This window comes from Carassius auratus, chromosome 13 (genome assembly GCF_003368295.1).
Source record: "Carassius auratus strain Wakin chromosome 13, ASM336829v1, whole genome shotgun sequence".
In the NCBI taxonomy this organism is placed as follows: domain Eukaryota; kingdom Metazoa; phylum Chordata; class Actinopteri; order Cypriniformes; family Cyprinidae; genus Carassius; species Carassius auratus.
The window spans coordinates 5,053,663-5,076,693 of NC_039255.1; the positions used below are offsets into that span (position 1 = coordinate 5,053,663).

General features: G+C 35.1%; 2 protein-coding genes across 3 annotated transcripts in view; both read left to right on the top strand.

Moving 5' to 3' along the window:
- The first annotated feature begins 529 nt into the window (after window positions 1-529).
- LOC113112412 (hsp70-Hsp90 organizing protein 1-like) lies at window positions 530-14,116 on the top strand. Of its 2 annotated transcripts, none has more exons than XM_026277962.1 (16): window positions 530-756; window positions 4,324-4,397; window positions 5,965-6,045; window positions 6,253-6,309; window positions 7,795-7,986; window positions 8,097-8,222; window positions 8,886-8,934; window positions 9,508-9,598; window positions 9,681-9,822; window positions 9,926-10,030; window positions 10,919-10,997; window positions 11,387-11,420; window positions 11,545-11,619; window positions 11,713-11,815; window positions 11,960-12,063; window positions 12,169-14,116. In XM_026277962.1, exons 1-16 carry the CDS (start codon window positions 702-704, stop codon window positions 12,236-12,238), a joined length of 1,437 nt encoding a protein of 478 aa, XP_026133747.1. In that variant the 5' UTR covers window positions 530-701; the 3' UTR covers window positions 12,239-14,116. The 2 variants fall into 2 exon arrangements, with proteins under 2 accessions (XP_026133747.1, XP_026133745.1); XM_026277960.1 differs by having other exon boundaries at window positions 531-756; window positions 12,206-14,116.
- Window positions 14,117-16,824: 2,708 nt separating this feature from the next.
- Window positions 16,825-23,031, top strand: part of LOC113112413 (lysyl oxidase homolog 4) — a 32,646-nt gene continuing 26,439 nt past the window's right edge. Inside the window, exon 1 of the mRNA XM_026277963.1 lies at window positions 16,825-18,637. The gene's annotated coding sequence lies outside the window, so the exon portion shown is untranslated. The remainder of the gene's footprint in view (window positions 18,638-23,031) is intronic.

The window sequence follows — 23,031 nt, forward strand, 5'->3', positions numbered from 1 at the left end:
GACTCTAGAAAACAAAACCATTTAAGACTGTTCATTATAGCATGCTAACTATTATGTAAAACTTAACTACTATTTCTGTAGTATATATATACAGTAGTATGTAAACTGCACAGTATTCAAATTTTCTGTATTTATTTTAACCTGTATGACCCACGAAAGTACAAAGGCCAAATATGGAGTATACAACAAAGCACTCTATTTAATGTTAATGTGTACATATATATATATATATATATACACACATACATACTTACACACACACACACACACACACACACAAACAAACATATATATATATATATATATATATATATATATATATATATATATATACACACACACATTAACATTAACATTAAATAGAGAGCTTTGTTGTACATATATAAGATCATAACATACATATATATAAAATGTGTTTTTTCATAGTAGTCAACGAAATATGAAATGAAGGTGCGGCTTTATGTTATCGAGAGGAGTGTGACTCCAGGACTCCAGGCTCCTGCGGCCCTTTAAGACGCTGGTTTTTGGGAGGCGCTTGAGTTCATTTCAACACACCCGCCGCCTGACGCTCCGCTCGACGCCCAGGAAGAGAAACCACACATCTATCGCCGCAACTTTAAATATGACTATTCATTTGTTGTTTTGACGTGTATTTTATCGTGTTTACGTTGCTGTAGCGGTACTGAGGATAATAATGCTGGATGGTTGGACTAATGAAGTTCAGTTTGGATTTCTCCCGGTTACTGGGGCTCAGCGGTGAGTTTCACTGCATGGAAACTTTGTTTCTGACTGTCCGAGATGTAAAGTTAGTTTTCCACGAACCAGAGCTGTAAAACACACGTCATAACCCGCTTATCTCACCTTAACGCGCGTTAGTGACAGTGATATATTGTTTTATTATACCAGTCAGTTTTATATATATATTAAAAATGTATCAAATATATCATGTCAATTATGCAAATGTTGTTTAACTCCACATAACTGCGGTTGCAATCAATATAAACATTTTACGAAAAATAAAAGTAAAAGAATAAGTTTCAGTTTCTTTGTGAGGCGTTTTGATTATACAGTTTGGTTTATTGTTAAAACTAATACAAATACTGTATAAATCATGTGCAGCAGGCCTTTGAATCACACAGACACTAAATCTGATTTTAACAGCTGGTCATTACCTGTTTGAGTGTGTTTTTTAAACGTTTGCAGACCGATTCAGATTGCATCCTAATGTAGTGATTATTTGTAATAATTTCAGTAGGATTGCCTCAGAGGTTTTAAAGGTTGCCTCAAGTCTTTTTTGCCTCAAGGGCTAACATGGATTTTTTTTTTTTTTATAAACATAAAGGTTCTTCTTTCTTAACAATAAGCAACAAACTTGATCAATAACCATTTTGGATTTTCTCAAGTTACTCCTATGGTTCTTTGGAAATTTAACACAAGTTCTTAACCTTGAAAATACAAGCTTATAGCTGTTATTTGGAACTTTTTTTAAAGTTGGTTTTCTAAGCTAGTATATCATCTTGCTTAAGGTGGGCAAGATTCATTTTGTTAAACTCAATTTAGTTCCAGATTTTTATTCCAACCCTGGTCCAACTCACATACACGAATGTGCCACTTTATGATGTAATAGTGTGGCTAAACCCCGCCTCCGCATAAGATCAATGCCTGCTTCTACAGCACTGCCTGTTTAGCCCCGCCCACCAATTTGTGCATGTTCTAAGTAAATAACAAGAGAGACAAACGCAGGTCTACAAAGAAATCAAACGATAAAGGTACTCAGAAGACAACAAGACGCTGTGCAGTGCCAAGTTGTGGAAAAACACAGTCTTTGAATTGCCGTCCTTCTGATCCCAATATTAGGAAAGAGTGGGTAAACTTGATTTTTAATGAAGATCCAGTAAGAATTTGGTACTTTGTTCATTTCATTTTACCGGTGATTCGTTTACAAACAAGGAACAATTCCACACAGGATTTTCTGAAAGATTTAAACTAAATGACGATGCTGTGCAGACTATATTGGATCAGACCGTAATGTCGTACCACAAAAGTGTGAGTAGTTGTTTTTATTATGTGGTCACTATTGCTTTGTGTGTTATTACAGATCATTTGATATGTGCTTGGTATTTCTATGTTTATAACCCGAATCACAGCAGAGTCTATCTGTGTAGGATGAAGGCTGACAAACATACACAACTGTTAGCTAATCATCCCAGTGGGCGTTTACTTCCGAGTCTACAATCTCCCATGCCTATTCAAACAGAGCGTTCAGACGAGGGGTTCAAAATAGGGCAGGAATAGCCTATTGTAAATTACAATGTTTTTTTGATGTAAAAAAGGACTGGAATTTAGAACCCCTGCATTAGAGCATGATCCCACAGGTTTACAAAGAAAATGAAAATTATTTGAGGAACTTTTAAAGGTTCTCCTATATGACATGAAGTACTGCTAGTCTTGTCTAATATTGGGCTGTTTTTAAAGTTTGTAGTAGAAATGTAATATTCATAAGCAGAACAAGAACCAATACCATAAAATGCAAAAAGTGTAAATATTTTTTTTTTTTTACAGCGATCCTGTTGCTGTACATTGCTATTTACTTGTCTGTTGCATTTTGTAGTAAAACATTCAGATGTTTTGTCAGATGCTTCGAATAGCTTTCAACCTCATTCCTGGTTTTGAAATGAATGTCTTTGTTACCATTGTAACATCCTTACAGTCCTCACTTGTCTTTTCTGCTGTTGCGTGCAGTACTTATTTGTAGTATGAATGAAGATTCTCAGTTTTAATCAATGGATTCCGTATACTGACTCACAGCAGTGAAAACACTATCAGTTGGGATCATTTGCATGGAACAGTTTGCATGATCCGAGGAAGATGTGACTAGCCCAGGGCCACATGGTTTCTTTATCTAAGGTAAATCATTTTTTTGGACCGCCATTGTCACAAGGCTGTCAAAGTGTGAGATGAGTAACTTTAAGGGAAGTGTGCTAGCCAATGCATCACGCCTCAGATCACAGCTTGCTTGGATCTGCATTTGTTTGAGATTTGTGGTTTTAGATTTGCTGTGATTTGAAACCGAAGGCAAGCTGTGTGCAACTCTTTTCTGCATTTGGGATATTAAGAGTGTGGCTAGAGTGTGTCTCTCTAATAAGGAATCAATTAACAAGCATATAAAGACTCAAATCTCTTTCTGAACAGGAATTCTAGTGTTTGGGTAACAACTGTGGAAATAAATGTGGGACTTGGTGATTCTTTCCTGTTTATGTCAAACAAAAATCAATACTTTGGACATTCCGCAGATGGTTGCTTATTGTACTGTATCAAAGCTCCGGGCTGAATCAAGAATAAAACTATCACTGAATTGTCAAGAATCCCATAACAGAAAACAACTGAAAAATTTGTCTGAAAACCATCTGCTTATATTAGCTGATGGCAAAATCCAAATCACGGCTGTTGGATGATCTTCAAAGAAAGCATCGTTTTACAAGGCAGCAGTGTAAATGGCTTTCTTGAGGAATGTTTTGAGCTGTGTAGTTTATGTGAGGCCGTGTAGCTTGGAGAAATGACTGCAAGGTCTAATTTTACCACTGCAAAGGAAACTTTAGGCTTTCTGACAGTTGAATTACAATCCTGCAAGGACTTTGGGTTCCATGTTTGTTGACTAATTTATGAGTGCAGTTTTCTTCTCACTGATAACTCAGTTTGCCCTGGATTTTGGTCCTTTTTGGCAAAGGTGATGTGAATTTAAAATCAAGTTTAAAATTTTCTAACATAGACCAGGGGTGTCAAATTCAATTCCCGGAGGGCCGGAGCCCTGTAGAGTTCTGTTCCAATCCTGTTCCAACACACATACCATGTAGCTTTCAAATAAGCCTGAAGGACTTGATTAGTCGGATGAGGTGTGTTTAATTAGGGTTGAATCTAAACTCTGTCGGTCTCTGGCCCTCCAGGATTTGAGTTTGACACCCCTGACATAGACCTTGAATTTCTGTACAGTAGAGAAACTAATGTAGATCTAGAAGTAAAACCAAGACTTGATTGTGAAAGTTTCATGAGATTGTAATTGTAGCACTCTGATTGCAATGACTTTCTGGCAGTTTTAAAGTGTAAACGTTGTCACAAATGTATGGCTTTGGGATGGACTATAGGAAATGGTAAATGTTGTGATTTGACTGTTCTAATACAAAACAATTGGCTTGTGTTTTTCATTTCTGCCTTATTGAACGTTTTAACTCTGTTCACAGAGTGTGATGTTGACTAATGCTTGACTGATTCTCTTGGCTTGAACTGGACTTTATTGATTGTTTTCTCTCTCTTATCTTTCCACAGGCTCCAGTGATGAGAGGCCAGAGGAGATGGACACAGGTGCCCTCCCCGAGCAGAATGACCACACACTCTCACAGGTACAAGAACAGTGGGTATAAGTTCTAGCTGGTTTTTGAACCAGCTGCTTGCAGATGTCAGAAATTAAATCTGAAAATAAAGTGTGAAATTTATTTAATTAAGGTTTTTTAACTACTATGGCAACTATTCCTGCACAATTTCTGCACAATAACCTTAGAGAGTATACTGTATAAAGTTTGTTAGTTTATACACTTTTAAAGCCACTATAGAAACTTTTAATGCTAAAATCTTTGATTAGTGTCAAAGGTTAAATATGATATCTATTTCTATTTAAAAAAAAAATTTGCAAGGACAAAATAAATTGATCAAAAGTAACAGTAAAAACATTTATAATGCAAAAAAAAATATATATATATATATTTCAACTACATGCTGTTCTTTTTATTCATGGAAGAATCTAGAAACAAATGTTTGACTTTCCACCAAAATATTAAGTGGCACAGCTGTTTTCAACATTTCAACATTGACAAAAAAGTGATTTTCTTCAGCTTTGGCATCACAGGAATAAATAACTTTAAAAAATATATTTAAAAAGAATCAGTTACTTTAAATTATAATAATATTTCACAGTATTACTGTTTTCACTGTATTTTTGATCAAATCAGTGCAGCCTTTATGAGCATAAGAATCTTTAAAAATCGTATCAACCCCAAACATTTGATGGAAGTAAATACATAGTTAAAACTTTTTTTTTTTTTTTTGCATATTGAGGTAAACTCGCTTCTATTATCTACTAAAAATCACCAGTTGGTCAAAATCAAAAGTACAAATGAGTAAAAAAAAAAAAAAAACGGTTCAGAGAAATCTATAGATTCAGCTTTTCCAGATGCCAATAATATTTGTGTGTAATGGAAAGCCACTGATACTGATGAAGTATGGCTTTAGGTGTCCATATTTCTTTGGGCCATAGTAGATATCTTTGGGTCTTTGGTGTTTTTGTTAGTGCATGAACATTATCTTCTAGTCATACCTCAACATATCAGTTGGGTTAAGGTCAGGTCAGTGTGCTCCAAACAGAGATACTCCCAGCATATACTGTGCAGCTGCTTTGAGGCTCTTTTGTTCCAAGTTACATGGTGTATTATTTTGGTGAATGTTTCACATTCATGCTGAAACATTATCGGTCCTTGATAGTGTGCATTCTTTCAGTGAGTAACATTAGAGAGTGTAAGAGATGTCTTCTGTTCTGACCCAAACGTTTTTCACTGCGGTCGTCTTTAAGCTAACTAAAACTAAACTAAATGGTAAAAAGATATACCCTAAGCTTTGATTTGCATTTGAAATGGTTAACCATTCACAGAATGAGCAAGACCGCTTTCTTTCACTTGTATATTATCAATCTGAATATGGATTTATAGAGGCCAAAATCCTCCACAGTGGTTTTGTAACTGTTTTAATCAAATATAATTAAAGAAATCTATTTTGAATAGGGTACAGTAGGATTACCTTCTTAAACCTCTTAAATAAGGGACTTGCTGCACTGTTTGCTGCTATTTTGCACAATAATTTTTTTCTTCTGAAAGCAGTACCTGCATGTGCTGATAATATTACATTTGTGCTTTACAGGATGTCTTAATTGATGAGGAGGGTCTCAGTGAGGAAGAGAGGGCCAGACGGAAAGCAGAGAGGCGGAAAGCCAAGAGGAAGGTGAGAGGAGTTGAACTTTAACACACTATGTACAAGAATAAATCCACTTTAACCTAGAGCTGACTGTCAGGGTAGATCTATTGAGCATTGTGTTTTTTTTCTTATTGTGAACAGAGCCCTAAATAGAGCCCTAAGTAGATTTTATTACATGCATTGTGTTGCTGCCAAACATACATTTTAATTTGTCTTTTTATTTTATTTTTTTAGCGTCATCGTCAGCGAAAGAAACTAGAGCGGGGTAAAAAGGATGAAAGTACTGAACAGGTAAATTGAAACTAGTTTAAGGCTGAGGATGGTGTGAGAGGGCTTAGACAGAATATCATTAGAGAGTTTTCTATATTGTGTATTCCCCGGTATGCAAATATATCTGCGTGAGAGTACTACTTAAAGGTTATATACACATTTGAGTGACAAGGAAACATGCATGAGTGAGAAAATAAAGAGTGTGACGCACTTGATAGTGTTAAGTACAATAAGCAGTGAAAATGAACTCTGTGTGGTGCTCTCTCTGACTGACAAACACACACACACACACACTCAGGAAGCACCTTTCCCAGACAGCATGCAATCACCAATTTGGGAAGTGCATGATGTTTAATTAAATTATTAAGCACAATAAGCAGTGAAAAGGAACTCAATCTGCTGCTCGTGCGACTAGCACACAGCCGAAGTTTGCGTACTGAAAGCCCCTCTCTCAGACAGCGTGTGTTCGCAAAAACAGATCTCTTTCATGTTTCATGATGCTTGACACACACAATTGTCAAAATGCTCGTTGTGTGGAGTGTTCACCTAAACGCAGTCGGTTATGTGTTAAATGAACATAAACAGTTGTGTGAAAAGCGGATGTGTTTCAGTATATTGGACAAATTCAGCTTGTCTTAAAGGGACAGCACCATTATTTACCTGCTTCTGTCTGTCATTATTAATGTTAATGATTCACTGCATTTGACTAAATCACTGGATTTTTAGTAAGAATCGGTTCATGTTTGATTGGTGCAGTGAAGACTATGCAGTGTTTTATTTATACACTTTATTCTGTAATATTACTAAGTTAAACCTAGCCTACTGAAGCTAAATAAATTAAGTTTGTTTCATATTTATTTGTTCTATTTTGTTTGTACTTTGCTTATTTGTCTTATTTTTAATAATAATAATAAAAAAACTATATCGTGTTATATATAGTTAATGTGATATAAAATTGATCATGCAATAAAATAAGATTTTGGTTATATTGTCCACCCCTAATTGCTACAAATCAGTGCATCATGTTCAGAAATGTCACTTACAACCATATTTATTGGGAATTTAAGAAAGCATGTTAAAAATAGTTGTTTTTGTTGCACACACACGGTCTAAAAATGCATTTATTTGATCAAAAATACAGTAAAATAGTAATATTTTTTTTATATTATGACCATTTCAAATAAAAATAGTTTTCTATTTGAATATCTTCGGAAATGTAATTTATTCCTGTGATGCTTAAGCTGAATGTTCCGCTGCCATTATTTCAAAGTCACATGATCCTTAAGAAATCATTCTAATTCAGCTTCCTTTGAAATATTTATTTGTAACAGTGTAAAAGTCTTTACTCTCTTGTTGGTTGCTAGTTGTTGTTTTTTATTACTATTGTATTATAATCCCATTTATTTCTTTTAATTTACATAGATTTTCCATGAAAATAGCCATAGATGCTGGTGTAGCAATAAAAACAAACAATAATTATTAAAATGTGTATATATTTGTTTTCAGGGGGAGGAGAATGGCGGAGCTGATTCTGAACTTGACGAGTCTGAGGAGTCTGAGCCAGAGGAGGTGGAAGCTATAGGCCTTTCAAAGGTGGAAGAGAAGCCAGTTGCTCCTTTAAGTAAAAGTTCATCTGAAGCTCCACTGGCATCAGGGAACAAAAGCAACCGGCAGCCGACGGCCCGGTCTAGTGAGGAGGTACGAAAACTGAGCCAACTATACTGTTTCCGCTGATGGATGCTGAGAGTTTAGATTTGAATGTTTAATTGTTTAAATGACTTACTTTGACACTGTTTCTTCATCTTTAGGACCCGGGGTGGGATGTGAATAGTGCTTTTGTTGCCAATGCCGTCAGTCATATTCGACCCAAAGCTAAAAGTAAAGGAGCTCACAAGTCGAAAGAGAACAAGGAAAATGAAAGCAGACCAGGAGAAGTGAGTTTTTGTAATGGTTTATATAATGTCCTGTGGTCTGTTACCATGTGCCAGCTTCCCATACTCTTGTGTGGTAAAGGTGGAGCCCATAAATGCTGAACGTTGGGATTCTTGGTTATTAACATAGTTCATAAATCTGTTGGTGCTGTCACTTTGGGCTTATATGACGGCTTCTTTTCCTTTCAGCTGGTAGTACTGCAACTGTCCTGATGGATTGCATGTTTTAACTTTACTATAGATATTGCCTTTATCCGCCGAGGTCAATTGTTTTGTGCTTATAGAACATGTTGAATTTAAACACGTTTTTTTTTTTTTTATAACTTCTGTGTGTAGTTTTGCACATGACTTCTTCCTGCATCTCCTACATGTTATTTTGAAAAGTACTTCTGTGTGTCTTTCATATTTTAGTTTGTTTGGTTTTTCTTACATTTAGTGTGCACTACAATTCAAAAATAGGTAATAGTACATTTTTTAAAAAAATGAATGTAATCAAGGATGCCTTAAATTGATCAAATATTTAATAATAATGTGTCCCCAGTAACAAATAAATGCAGCCTTGGTGAGCATAAGAGACTTCTTTCAAAGCAGTGTACTATGGTAGTGTACTATTGTCATATTCCAGTAATATAAAATAATGTGTTTTTTTTTTTTTTTTATATACAGGTCATTGGCTTATCAGATGCTAACACTAAAAGAAGTGCCTTACTAGTAGGTGTGTAAAATGTCTTTCTTTCTGATACATTTCTTTCTGATACAGAGAAGGGAGGAATGTCTAGTGTGTGTGTGTGTGTGTGTGTTTTGTAGTTCACCCTAACATTAAAATGGTCATTGTTCCAAACTTAAATTTCATAATTTGGCTTCAGAAGACTTGTCCACATTCATTATTGGAAATATATTTCAGGATGTACTTCAAAAAGAAGTTGGTTTGGAAAGACTTGAAAGAGAATTAATGAACTGAGTTTCATTTTTAGATGATCTGTTTTTTAACAATATTTCAAATGCTTTAGTAAACCACAAGCTTTCACATTTAAGTTTCACACTGTTTTTAAACAGGAATATCATAGTCAAACATTTGTCCTGTTATTCTTTACCTATACACATACACAAGAAAAATAAAGACAAATGTCTTTTGAAATTACAAGGCATTCAAATTTAAGCACCTTTAATGCAATGCATTATTTTGTCAGTTAGTGCAACACAACATGCTTTTTTGTTTCAAAGACATATGTCATTATTTTTCTTCCATAATCTCTTCCATATGAGTCCTCCTTTTTCTTCACTCCAGAAAAAGGGATTCGGTTTGTTCAGGAGGGTCAGTACACGCAAGCTCTTAGTCTGTTTACAGAGGCCATCACGTGTGACCCGAAAGACTACAGGTGATGCACTGATATGTGTGAAATCATATCCACATATCTTTCTTTTTTTGTTGTTATTAATGGACTTATTTTTGGAAATCAGGTTTTTTGGAAATCGCTCCTACTGCTACTGTTGTCTGGAGCAGTATCCTCTGGCCCTCGCAGATGCTGAGAAGTCCATCCAATTGGCTCCCAATTGGCCTAAAGGCTATTACCGTAGGGGAAGTGCACTAATGGGACTTAAGGTATGGACCAGTGGCATATTTATGTGTTTTTCTTCCTGTGCGTGGAGAAAATCTGCGTATAGCTGTGTATCAGTGAATCTGTATGTGGGTTTGTTTGTAATAGAGGTACTGTGAAGCTGAGAAAGCCATGGAACAGGTGCTAAATCTGGACCAAGACTGTGAAGAAGCGGTCAATGACCTCTTGTACTGTAAGGTGCAACAACTTATGGTAAGGACAGGATTTCTCACTTTAGTTAAATTAGTAGAGCATGGACAAAGTTAGCAAAGACAAGGTTATGGGATCGAGGACCAGAGAACAAACTATAGAACGTGCTCATAAAATTAGTACGTTCAGAATGGCCAAAATTGCTTCGTACAAAGCCTCTGCAGGGTTTTTGCAAATCTTGTTTTCTTTTTAATGAAAGATCAGTGGGAAAAAATGACACTCGGCCATGATTCACCCATATTTTTGGAGCTACAGAACCTTGGTTGGAATAAAAGCAGCTCAGACATGCCAAGGATCTCCTTTTTTTTTTTTTTCACAGAAGAAAGTCAAACAAGTTTTGAATAACAATAGAATGAGAATAATTTCATGTTTGAGTGAAGTATTTTAGTTTAGAACGGGGTCAGCTTTAAAAAAAATACTTCTTTGGAAGCAAAAATATTGCAATCCATTAAAATGTATACACCGAAATATAATTTGTGGCCTGTAATTTACATTTAGTCACTTTTCAAGATTTTATTCGTCACATACAAAATTATATATAGCATATATAACCAGCAGTGAAATGTGAGTCAGGTCCGCTCCATGGACAGTGCAATTATTAAAGAATACAACACAGATGAAAATATACATAAATAAAGCTATGTAAGAATGAAATAAAAGTAAACAATAAAAATATAAGAATAAAATATAAAAAATGTATATTGTAGAATTAAATATAGAACGCAAAATAATGTGCATGAGTGTAAACTGTAGTCTTAAATATTAAGATGTACAGGGATGTACAATGTGCATATATGCATTTTATTGTAGTCTTAAATATTAAGAATACTTAAATACTTTGCAGACAATGCAAGTAATGCAGTGATGGAAAAAAGGTGTTCTCATTATTAGGAGCTTGGATATGATGAGGAACAGAGTATTCAGTTGCTGGAAAAATACAACACCGTGCAGGATGTTGTTGCAGCCAAGGGTAAGCAGAGCCCTTTTTCATTTTGCCTAATTTTATATTGAGCCACACGAGGGTGCTCTTGATACACTGATTTACATTAGAAACATCGGAAGTTATTCTTGACCACAATCTTGAATTACAGTAGAAGTTGTTTTGTAACACACAAAACAATGAACACAGAAATGTTATTTTAAAGAACTGATTTCTGACTTTATATATTTTAAATATATAAAATACATTCCTGATGCAGAGCTGAATTTTCAGCACCATTACTCCAGTCTCCAGTGTCACATGATCTTTCTCTGCCAACATAAACATCTAAACTCTGCTTTATTGTGCATAACACCCTTTTGATAATTCGCTACACTCAATTCATTTCTCATGGCTAATTTTTGATGTTTATTATACAGCTTCAAATCAGGACTGTGTTCTCCTCCAGCCAGGGTAAGCCATCATTTAACTAATTTCAGTTTACATCTTTGCATTTATTTATTTTTGAAATGTTGCTCTCTCCAATTAATTCTGTATCCATATTTACCTTTCTGTCTTTTCCCCTCTCTTTCACAAGTCCTTGCAATTCCTTGTGGGTGGGAAACGTGACCACAGAACTGACAGAGAAACATCTGCGGGACCTCTTCAAAATGTGAGATTCGAATCCACATTGTCCTTTTACAAAATTGGAGTTCTAAAACAATTTGCAATGACTTGTGTTTTCATTTTTGTTGATGTTTGCCAGCTATGGAGAAATTGACAGCATTCGGGTTCTGCACGAACGTTTCTGTGCGTTTGTTAACTTTAAGAATGCCAACATGGCCTCCCGTGCGATGGAGAAACTCCATGTAAGGGTAACCTTGATGATAATTAAGTATTATTGTTGTTGTTATTGTTATCATTATTAATCAAGTATCTTTTGTTTTATAAAGATGTGATATATATATAAAAGAATGAATATATATTTATGTATTAACACGCACTCTTCTCAGGGACATTTTATTGAGAATACCCGACTAGTGATTCGATATCCAGATCGACGGATTCAGAGAGTCCTGCCGTCACCTGCAATTCAACAACCTGCAGGGGCTGCTGGGTAATTCAGTCTCTTTGTTGTTAATGAGAGAAGTAATGGTGCTTGCTTTTGATGTTATCAACAGCACTTACTGTTTTCTATAAAAAAACAAATGTTTTTTAAAAGAGACACGGATGTCCAAACAAATTCGTGGTTATTCCAGGCCAAGACGCAGAGGTCCTGTCAACGAAGATGAGTGTTACTTTTGGAGGACCACCGGCTGTCATTTTGGAGATAGGTGTCGCTTTAAGCACATTCCCGATCATCGAGGAAAAGATTGGCAACCTTGAGTCAACGCCAGCCTCTTTGGGAGATGACTCCATGACTGAAGGGACTGTAAACTTCACTTTGATTAACTGTAGGTCAGGACTAGTATTGTGGATCAGAGTCTTACAACGGCTCTCTTGAGGTCAGAGTTCTTCACTGTCAGACTCCGAACCTCACAGGGTTTTAAAGCAGACAGGACTCTTTTGAGGTAAGGTTTGGGTGGTGCAGAGTGCACCGCATCGCCGCCTGCTGAGGTTTACACGGCCTCTCATATCGTATGCCCTCTTCTCTCTTCCTGTGCCAACACTACCAACCCAAAGAAGAGCCGTAGATCTGATCTGACATTTGAGTTCATCCCAAGAGAATGACTTCAGTTCTGTACTTGAGGTCACAAACCCTTAAAATTTGGATTGGGAGGATCATACCAAAGAATAATACTGTGCCATATGTGGATTTTACATTGAGAAAGAGAAAAGGCATTCAGGGAAAAAAAGAGTTTATTTAGTTTGACTTGTGTGTTTAGCTTTGATTCCACCACCTCAGACACACTCAATCTAGTCATTCCTTCAGATTTTTTAATTGGACTTTTCCAGCAAGTTCTCTCAAGCGCCTCGAAATGTGAGACATTTGAGGGCATATCAGTATTGCAAAGGGCTGTGCGCAATAATTTGAAGCTTTAAAAGAAATTAAGTCTCTTGATAAATGATTTTCAGTTCTTCGTTTAGATTTTTCTAGCTGTCTTGCACTTTACCGTATCAGATAGTGAGCTTTAGGCTGTTCCTCGAGTGAAAAACATGATGGATGTTGTTTTTTTTCCTCCTCACCTAAGATGAGTGGATGTTCTTAGGTGGTCAAAATCTTGTCGCTGAAGGTATTGATGATCTGTGGTCATCAGTATTTTATTTTTTTCATTGTATTTTCCAATGGCATGCCATTGCCATTTAGATATTATTTACATTTATCTATAAATATGAACGTGGAATAATAGTTTGACACAAAGTGATCACAAACACCGTTTTCGGTCATCGATCATGTCATGCTGCTTCTCAAAATGCAGAAAATCTTGTGGTTTTCTTATGCAAGAGTTCCGAGACACAGGGAACTCTTGCTTTGGCACTTTTCATGCCGTCAGCGCAAAGTTGATCATCATTTCCTCTTTTATTTAACGTTCTTGCTCTGGGTTTAGTGGATAAGAAGGACACCTCATGACATCTTCTTGTAGAACAGCATGCACATTTTTTGTTTAAGTTATTATTGGTATGATAATGAGTTCATCAAGCGGTACTCTCGTTTCAGTGCATTTGAAAACCAAAGAAACACTAATGTTAACCCAGTGTACCACAGACAAACACATTGCTATTTTTCAACATTAAACTATTTACGCTGTGTCTGTTAATGTCTTTTCCTCAGTTTTATGCTGTAGACACACTAGGGCCTTTAGTTTAGTTGGGGTTCTTTTGACTCTATGTGACAGTCCAGAGTGCATTGAAAATATTTGCTTTCTTATCAGATCGGTTGTTTTAGCATTAATATTTAAGCTGAGGTCCTCCATGAACAAAGGGGAAGTGACTTATTTGAACAATTCTTCACTTCCTCAAAGAGCCCTTAATAGTTCAGTCATTCATTCATCACTCACATGTAGAAATTTCTCTCTTTTTGCAGTGATTGTCAAATTTCATTAGATATTTCTTCTGTAATCGTTCACACTTTTGTCACATTCATGCTCCGTATTCTTTTCAAAACGTATTTTTACTTTTATTTAGCACCGCTTTGGGAAAAAGTCATTAATAAATGTATAGAAACTTTATTTTCCTCATCCGCTTTTCTTTTTTGGTGCTATTCACTGTAAGGCTGAGTTTGTATTGGAATACTAGCTTACTGTCTAGTTTTCTTGAAAAAATAGTTTAGCATTGATCTTTTGGCTTTTTGATGCCAAAATAAATGCCTTTAAAAATATAAAATACCATTTAAAAGTTTGGGGTCAGTGAGATTTTATTATATATATATATATATATATATATATATATATATATATATATATATATATATATATATATACACACACACAGCATATTAGAAAGATTTTGCTGAAAACAGTTATTTTTTTAAATTGTGCTAATGTTTCACAGTGCAGCCAGAATCCTTTTCCGTTTTCTTGAATAAAGTCTAAATTCAAGTGTATATGTCAACTAACACTAGATGGCCTTCTTTCAGAGGATTCACAATAAATTCACTAGTATGCTTAATAGTAAACTAAACTCCATAATTTCAACATAAACAAACTTAATATAATGTGACTGAATATTAATGTTTCTATAATTTGTACAAATATCTAGTATGTTTTGAGAGCATCAGCATATAGACATCCAAAATAACTGAACCATCACAAAATTCTTCTTTCATCAGCAGTACTTGAAAGTGACCTGTGGTTAGTGTGAGCAGGCATCCCAAATGAAGAGCACATGGCACACCGAGTCTGAGATTCAGGGAAAATACAGCTGGATATGTAAGCAAGCCTTCACTCTATCAGAGCGTGTAGGACTTCCAGCCTGCTATTGTGGCCTAGCGCCAGTGGTTTCTGGCCTGTATGTATTGTTTAGGAAAATCTATTGATAAAACAGCTGTTGTGACTTAAGTCAGCCCTTTCCAGTAAATGTGTACACTGAATTGACATTTTATTGAACATTAAAACATTTAAAGGAATAGTACACCCACAAATTATAATTTGCTAAAATGTTCTCACCCTCAGGGCATCCAAGATGTAGATGAGTTTGTTTCTTCATCGGAACAGATTTGGAGAAGTTTAGCATTAAATCACTTGCTCACCAATGGATCCTCTGCAGTTGAATGGGTGCCGTTAGATTGAGAGTCCAAACTGCTGATAAAAACCTCACAGTGTTCCACAATATTCCACCCAACTCCAGTCCATCAATTAACATCTAGTGAAGCAAAAAGCTGTGTGTTCGTAAGAAACAAATCCTGTTTTTATGATGTTTTTTTTATTTTATTTCAGACAGTTGCTTTCGCAAAAAAAAATGTATTCCTCTATCCATAACAATGCTCTCTCTATAGTGAAAAAGTTGTCACGTCTGAATCAGGAGAGAAATATGCACTGAACAAGCACTGTCTACAAGTGAAAATGTGAGAGAACAAGGGGATGGACATTTCACCACAGTTTAGAGTTAAAATGCCTTGATTATGGATCTGATTTGGGGTTATGTGGATTAGGCTACTTATGGATTATTGTGAAACACTGGGAGGTTTTGATCAGCTGTTTGGACTTTCATTCTGACACCACCCATTCATTCACTGCAGAGGATCCATTGATGAGCAAGTTATGTAATGGTACATTTCCCCAAATCTGTTCTGATGGAGAAAAAAACTCATCATGTCTTGGGTGGCCAGAGGGTGATACATTTGCAGCTATTTTTATTAAACTATTCTTTTTGTTGAATTAGGCTTTTGCTGTTAAATATATTTTTAAATAAATAAATGCATTAAATGTAAAATAAAGTCCCACCTCCTGCCACAACTTTTTTCTTGTTAAACTTGGATTATACAAGTATAATTACTAAATTGTAATTCACTGCTTTACTCTGTTTTCTGGCAGTATAAAAAAAAATGCAGCATAAAGAGCTTTTTTTTGTTTGCTTTTTTGTGAAAACAATGGTAGTATTTTCTCAGACTGTGCTGCCCTTTATGGATATGCGGGGCTGTTCTATAATGGCCTGCGTTATGAAACTCGCAACTCATGCAAAGAGAGCGAAAACAGGAGGTGATGGTGGGGTAAACCGGAGGAGGTGCTATAATTTGAAAAGGCAGTTGTTTATTGTTGAAGAGCATGTATTTATTTCATGGCACCGCAAATTGTGGCTAAGGGCAGAGCCCGGTCTCGCTGGGTAATTACAAAGCCGAGGCAGCGCCCCACCACATAAGAGCCTGTGCCTTTCCTTTACACACACACACACACACAGCCAGTGAGGACTTTTCGTCTACATCCATTAGATACACTTGCTGAAGAACCATCATCTTGCTGAAGTTGTCACTTGTGTTCTCAGCTAATGATGCCTTGGATTTGTAAAATATGTATTTATTTAAAGAACGCTCCCCAAGGCTGCATCTATTTGATCAAAATACAGTAAAAACAGTAGTTTTTTAATTTTTTTTTACTAATACATTTTAAAATATGATTTATTTCTGTGATTTTTGTATTTATTTATTTCTTTGAAAATCATGGAATTTAAAAAAAAAATTCTTTAATGAATAAAAAAAAAAAAATCAGCATTTTTTAATAGAAATATTTTGTCACTTTTGATCATTTGCTGAGTATCCTTGCAGAGTAAATTAAAATAATTAATTAATAAAGTATTAATAAAAATAAATAAAATCCATTAAAATCAATTAATTTGATGAAAATTAAATCAAAATTTAAATACATACGTACATACCTTATTGTCCCCAAACTTGTATGTTAATTTCTTTAAAAAAATCTTGTCAAATTCTAACTTTATATTTACTAATCTGTTTTTTTTTTTTATTTCACAATTGCAACTGCATCTCTATATCCCAAAATGTGACTTAAATTGTACATATGACTTTATAATTCACAATCTGACTCTCACTCTGACTATTTCATAATTACTCATTAAATTGAATCCTGAGTGAGTAAAGCTATAGAAGCTCTGATAAAGGGGGTTGACTTTTTTATTTTTATTTTTTTATTGTCATTACATAATTCAGTTAGCATTGTAGATGACTGTACCATTATTATAAAATGTGGAAAAACCGTAATAACAAGGAATGATTAGGTGTGTCCAATTTTTTTGGCTGGTATAGTGAATGTCAAGAATGCCACCCATGAGTCACATAATGTATATTGGTAGTAATGGCAGTCTTGTTGATTTGAGGTGCTATATGTATATTTTTGGCAGTTTTTCCTCTCTCTTTCAGTCATTTTGCAAGGTTTCTCTTTTATTAGCTGCTCTAACAGGATCCCCCTTCCTGTCTTGGTTTACCCAGTGGGAGGGACCTGCATTCAAGCACACGGTCACACCAACTTTGGCACAAAAACAACTTAATTGCTAGTTTTCTATTCACAATGAATACATGTACAACAGAGGTTAAGTGACTGAGGAAACTTAAATATTCTCGCAAGATGGTACAGCATTTTCCCCCTAACGTTTTACAATTTTTCTTTTGTTTATTTCTAAATCTGTACATGGAAGTTATGGTAATTGTTGCTGAGGTGCAGCCCACCTTCCACACAGTTATGGATATGATTCGCTAGAAATAGGCCTGCGAATCTAAAATGGTCCTTCTGAGGTTTGTTAATAGACTATCAGCATAACATGCTAATTTGGTCACAAACTCACAGACATGCAAACATTTAAAGTAAGTACAAATAAAACAAGAAGCTGTTTGTTCCATCAATAGAGGGAAGGACTGTGGATGGGGGCGAAAATGAGTCTTGAGATATTTAAGACAATTCTTACTGTGGTTTAAAGAGAAGGATGTCTTGCTTTTTTGGGAGTGAGGTTTGTGGTCACCTCACTGAAGAACCATCTATGTGGTTATGCAGCTTCTTTTAGTTACTTGAAATTGTGAAAAAATGGATATATTCAGGAATTTAGATCTTCCTGTGGCTTAGTGTTACAAATTTGGCCATAAAAAGTTTTAAGTGTGAGCAGATCAAAATGTACGTTGCACTATCAAATTATAATAGCGACTTAATTTTTACTCTACATTACAAATACATTACAATACATGACACACACACACACACACACTTACTTGTGCACACTAGTCCATAACTGATTACAAATGACATGAAAATGAACATTGTAGTTAGTAACATAATCTGAATTACACATATTAGGTAACTTTTAATTACTTTCAGATTACTTGAAGTAATTTTATCACATGGACTTGAATGTGAATATTGTGCATCATATTGATGATTAAAAAAAAAAAACAAGGACAAAGAAAATATTGAATTATATGGAATAACTCTAAACATTTAGTATTATAAACACTATATTCAGATGCAAAAACCTTGAAGTCCATCAGAGGCTTTTTCTTTCAAATGAGATTAAGATATAAATCAGTGTATATAAACCTTTATAAAAATTGCAAATTCTATACTGAATAACTTTTTAAAGTCATTCAATCGTTTAGTGAAAACAAACGTAAAGATGGAGACATCTGTGGGAGGGATGTTGGAGTGATGGGGCGAGAGAGAGGGAGGAGAGGGACAGAGTGTATGTTCAACTCTCTCCTTCATTCATTTTTCTCCAGTGCATGACTGACGTGTCTTACGTGTGGCTGCTAGGTGAGTGAAATTTGACTTTTAACTCTTTAGTGCATCTTCTTGATTTCCTAATGATGTTCTTAAATGTGCTTTCTATCTCTTTCCTGCCCTTCGAATGCATGCTTTGTCATAATGAGTGTTATATATTGGTTTATGAATAAATACTGGGATGAGGTGAAATATATTATACACAATGATATCTAATTTGTATCTCTAATTATGTGTCTCCACATAGAGATGGTGAAATAATAACTTCTTATTCATGTTTGTTGTTTGGATACTTGTATAATCATGTTGCTATTCATGCATACAAACAGTACATCCTAGTTGTTCCTAATTCTTACTTTTTTTGTCCTATTATTACGTTTCCTGATATCAAACCTCTACTAAACTTTTCTTCCGTCCATCACATCCTGTAATGCAATATGCACAGATATGTTGGGTGAACCTCACAGAAACCTGTTAAGACCATGTCTGAGTCATGTGAATAAAACCAGAAATTTATATTTAGGGCCCGAGCACCGATGGTGTGAGGACCCTCTTGGAATTGCTCCGTTTATTATTATTATTAGGGCTCAAGCCTGGAGGGCGAGAGCCCTATTGTTTTCCTTAGGATTATTTTTTATTATTATTATTATTTTTTTCCAACGTTACGGGGGCTTTTGGGGTCCTTAACATGCTCGAAAACTCTTGAAAATTGGCACACACCTTGGAACCTGCGGCCATTAGGGCTGGGCAGAGACCGATACATGGGCGTGGCACAGGGGCTCTACAGCGCCCCCTGGAATACTGAGGGCCATATATCATACATACTTGCACGTAGACACACGAAACTCGGTACACATGTAGATCTCATCAAACCAAACAACTTTCGTACTGCATGTCATAGGCTCCGCCCAACAGGAAGTTGGTTATTTAGGGTTTAGTATTCATATTTTTCGTCAAAGTTGTGGGGGCTTTTGGGGTCCTTAACATACTCAAAAACTCTTGAAAATTTGCGCACAGTTTGGAATCTGTGGCCTTTAGGAGCCTGCAGAGGCTGGGACCCGGGCGTGGCACAGGGGCTCTACGGCGCCACCTGGATCACAGTCAGAAATGTTGATGTATAGCTCACACATACTCACACATATGCATATGAAACTCAGTACACATACAGATCTCATCGTGCCGAACAACTTTCGTATTGCATGTCATAGGCTCCGCCCAACAGGAAGTCAGCTATTTAGAGTTATGTAAAAAGCGCATGCTCTGGAATTTGAAATACTTGTCATAGGTTTTTTTGCCGAATGCCACCAAATTCGGTCAACATGATCTCAAGACATTGGGGATGAAAAATTGCCAGGGGATTTTTGATATTTCGAACGGTTTGCTCGTGGCGAGGTGTTGAAATTATGGCGCGAAATGAGAAACAGGAAGTGTCTAATACCATCCACATACATTTCCTGATTTTAATCAAACTTCATCAGATTATTCTTTGTATGATGTCGATCGCATATATGTGACTATTAGGAGTCAAAGTTATAGCGCCACCAACTGGCAGCAGGAAGTGTGTCATTTTCAAAATGCTTTGAATTCAGCATCTTATTATTACTCAATTTGCTTCAAACTTCATCAGAATAATGTTAAAACACAGCCGATATAAATCTGCTGGGGGGATATTGATATCTAAAAATATTGTTGCCGTGGCAACATGTTAAACTGGAATACTTCTCAGGTGATTTTGAGGCATATAACATGCTTAGAATTTCATCAAACTCAGAACACATATCAGTATTTGTGATAACTAGACACTGGCAAAAGTTCATAAAAGGGCGTGGAAGAGGCACTCTATAGCGCCACCTTTTGTCAAAAGTGGGGGGGTTAGTTTTAGCTACAGACACCAAACTCGGTACAAAAATTGTTCTCATCAAGACAGACAACTTTCTAATTCACAGTCATCAGCTACGATCAACAGGAAGTCAGCTATTTTGATTTGAATGTGGATTTTTTTTTACATTTAGCTGTGAATTAATGCATACTGCTCAGAGGAGAGTAACACTATACACACCAAACTTTGTCTACATGATGCCAAAACATTTTAAACAACTTAATTTGCCAATAGATTTTGGATAGCTTGAATGGTTTTGTCTCTGTGATTTTTTTAATGACAGTAAAAAGGGAATTATTAATTGTTCTGCATTTTTAAATTCCAATTACTTCAAAACCTTTTTTCATACAGAAAAAAAGTAATTCTGAGTAAATATGGATAGTTTCACGACTTTACAACACTGTTTGGATAACAGAAAATTAAAAAACTGTCAGACATCTCATCTCACTCTGTCCCTCTGTTTGAGTATATGTGCTTCAGACTTCCATTGTCTGAGAGAAATTGCGCCCCTACAGGTGCAATTACCGGACTTTTACTTTCACTTTTAAATCGGTTAAAAATACAAATAAATACTTAGATTTAATTCACACTGACAAGCTACAACAACATATCTGATTATTACCGGTTCAGGGCTCATGGATAAATAATTTCTGGCCAGAGATACGTGAGAAATAGGAGAGATGAATCACCGCTGTGATCACAAGCGTCTGGAGTAAAGAGCTCAGAAAAAACGAATTTATTCCTGTTTTAAAGCTTTTAAAAATAAATTATTACAGCGATATCACACAATCAACCAATTAGAACACACCAAGAGCTAAATTCAGATGTTTTTTAACTGTGTGTGTGAAAATGAAATATTTGCGCTGCCTATCTGAAATCACTGCCTCCGATCAGCGCGTACAGTGTCGAGCTCAAAACAAACGAATTTATTCTTGTTTAAGAGCTTTTTTAAATAAAATATTACCATGGGTTAATGCACACAATAAACCCATTGTAACACTACAAGAGCTAAATGCAGGTGTTTGTGACCCGTTTAAGTGTGCAAGACTATTTGAAAGCTCGACTGGCAGAATAACATATATCTCTGGAGCTGCAGGTTTCTGTCTTTCGTCGTACGAACGAACACATCACGGACAAGATTATTTCAAAACACATAATAGCTTGGCGAATATAAACGAAAACAGCCACGTGAACATAAACTGTTGAGAAATAAATCTGAAGTGGATCTACTGGATTTGAATATTAAGTGACCTCATATACCAGCTGCTTCTGTCTTCAATTTTAATCTATATAAAAAATGAAATTCATTCATCTTGGCTGCTTTTTTAATGTGTGTACGTATTTATTTATTATTTTGCTCTAACAAGAATTAATCTATATTTAATTAAATCAATACATTTTATTTTACATTTGATTTGTCCATTTCTGCATCTAAACGCCTACAAACATAAAACATGCTCTATTATACTATTGTTAGCAATTTCTTTATCGTCCAATTTATCTGGTGTACACACTTTTATTTTCATAATAAACTTGTTTGTTAGATTATACACAGTTACAGTGGTCTATAATAAATATTAACAGGTTTTATTCAAGCTGTTTAGAATGATTGCAGTAGGCTAATTTAATTAAAAAAAAAAAAATTAATAAAAAACATTTGAAAACAATAACTGTTGTACTTTTTTATACATTTTGTATAATTTCATAGAAATATGCATTATAGTTATAAAAAACAAAAATAAATTTAGCCACTCACATAGAAATAGCTTATGCCTTATCCTTTTTCTGACAGTTTTAGGGATTTTTAAAAATCCTAAAAAAAAACCTTATTTGTGCTGCAAATAATAATTTCAAACTCATTTGATACTGACCTATGACATCCTGTGACATTATATTTATTTTAACTTACATAATCTCATGGATGTAACAGTAAATCTGTTCAGCTCACAGATCAATACTAAGCTGTAATGCAAGCAGAACTTTCACAAATGCTTATGAGTCATTTAAGGATTTGATAACACTGTAAAATAATGTCTAATTTGTTAACATTAGCAAATGCATTGATAACACTTTATAATAACTGCACTCATTAGTAAATAGTCAGTTCATGCTTTATAAAGCCTTGTCCCAATATTAATAGTCAGGAGCAGTTTATAAATACAGCTATAAATAGCTTGCCCTTGGTTTATAAGCACATTTATTAAAAAAGAGAGTAAAGGGTCAGTTATCTTCCTATGAAAAAGAAAAGAAAAAACTAAACAAACAACAACACAGATTTATACAGAACTCAGAAATGTTATTCTGGATTTATGATAAAATCAGCTTGTAAATTAATTCATACTCCTCCTCATACTACTCCATACTCCCTTTTCAACATGATGCTAATATACTGAGATGTTAAATTGTGAATGGGTTTAGGATAGCTTAAATGGTGTTGCCATAGAGATTTATTAAAGTAACATAAAAAAATACAATAGTTATTTTACTATATCTTTAAATTTTTTCATTCTAACTCTTCATAATTTTTCATATAAGTAGAAGTCCTCAT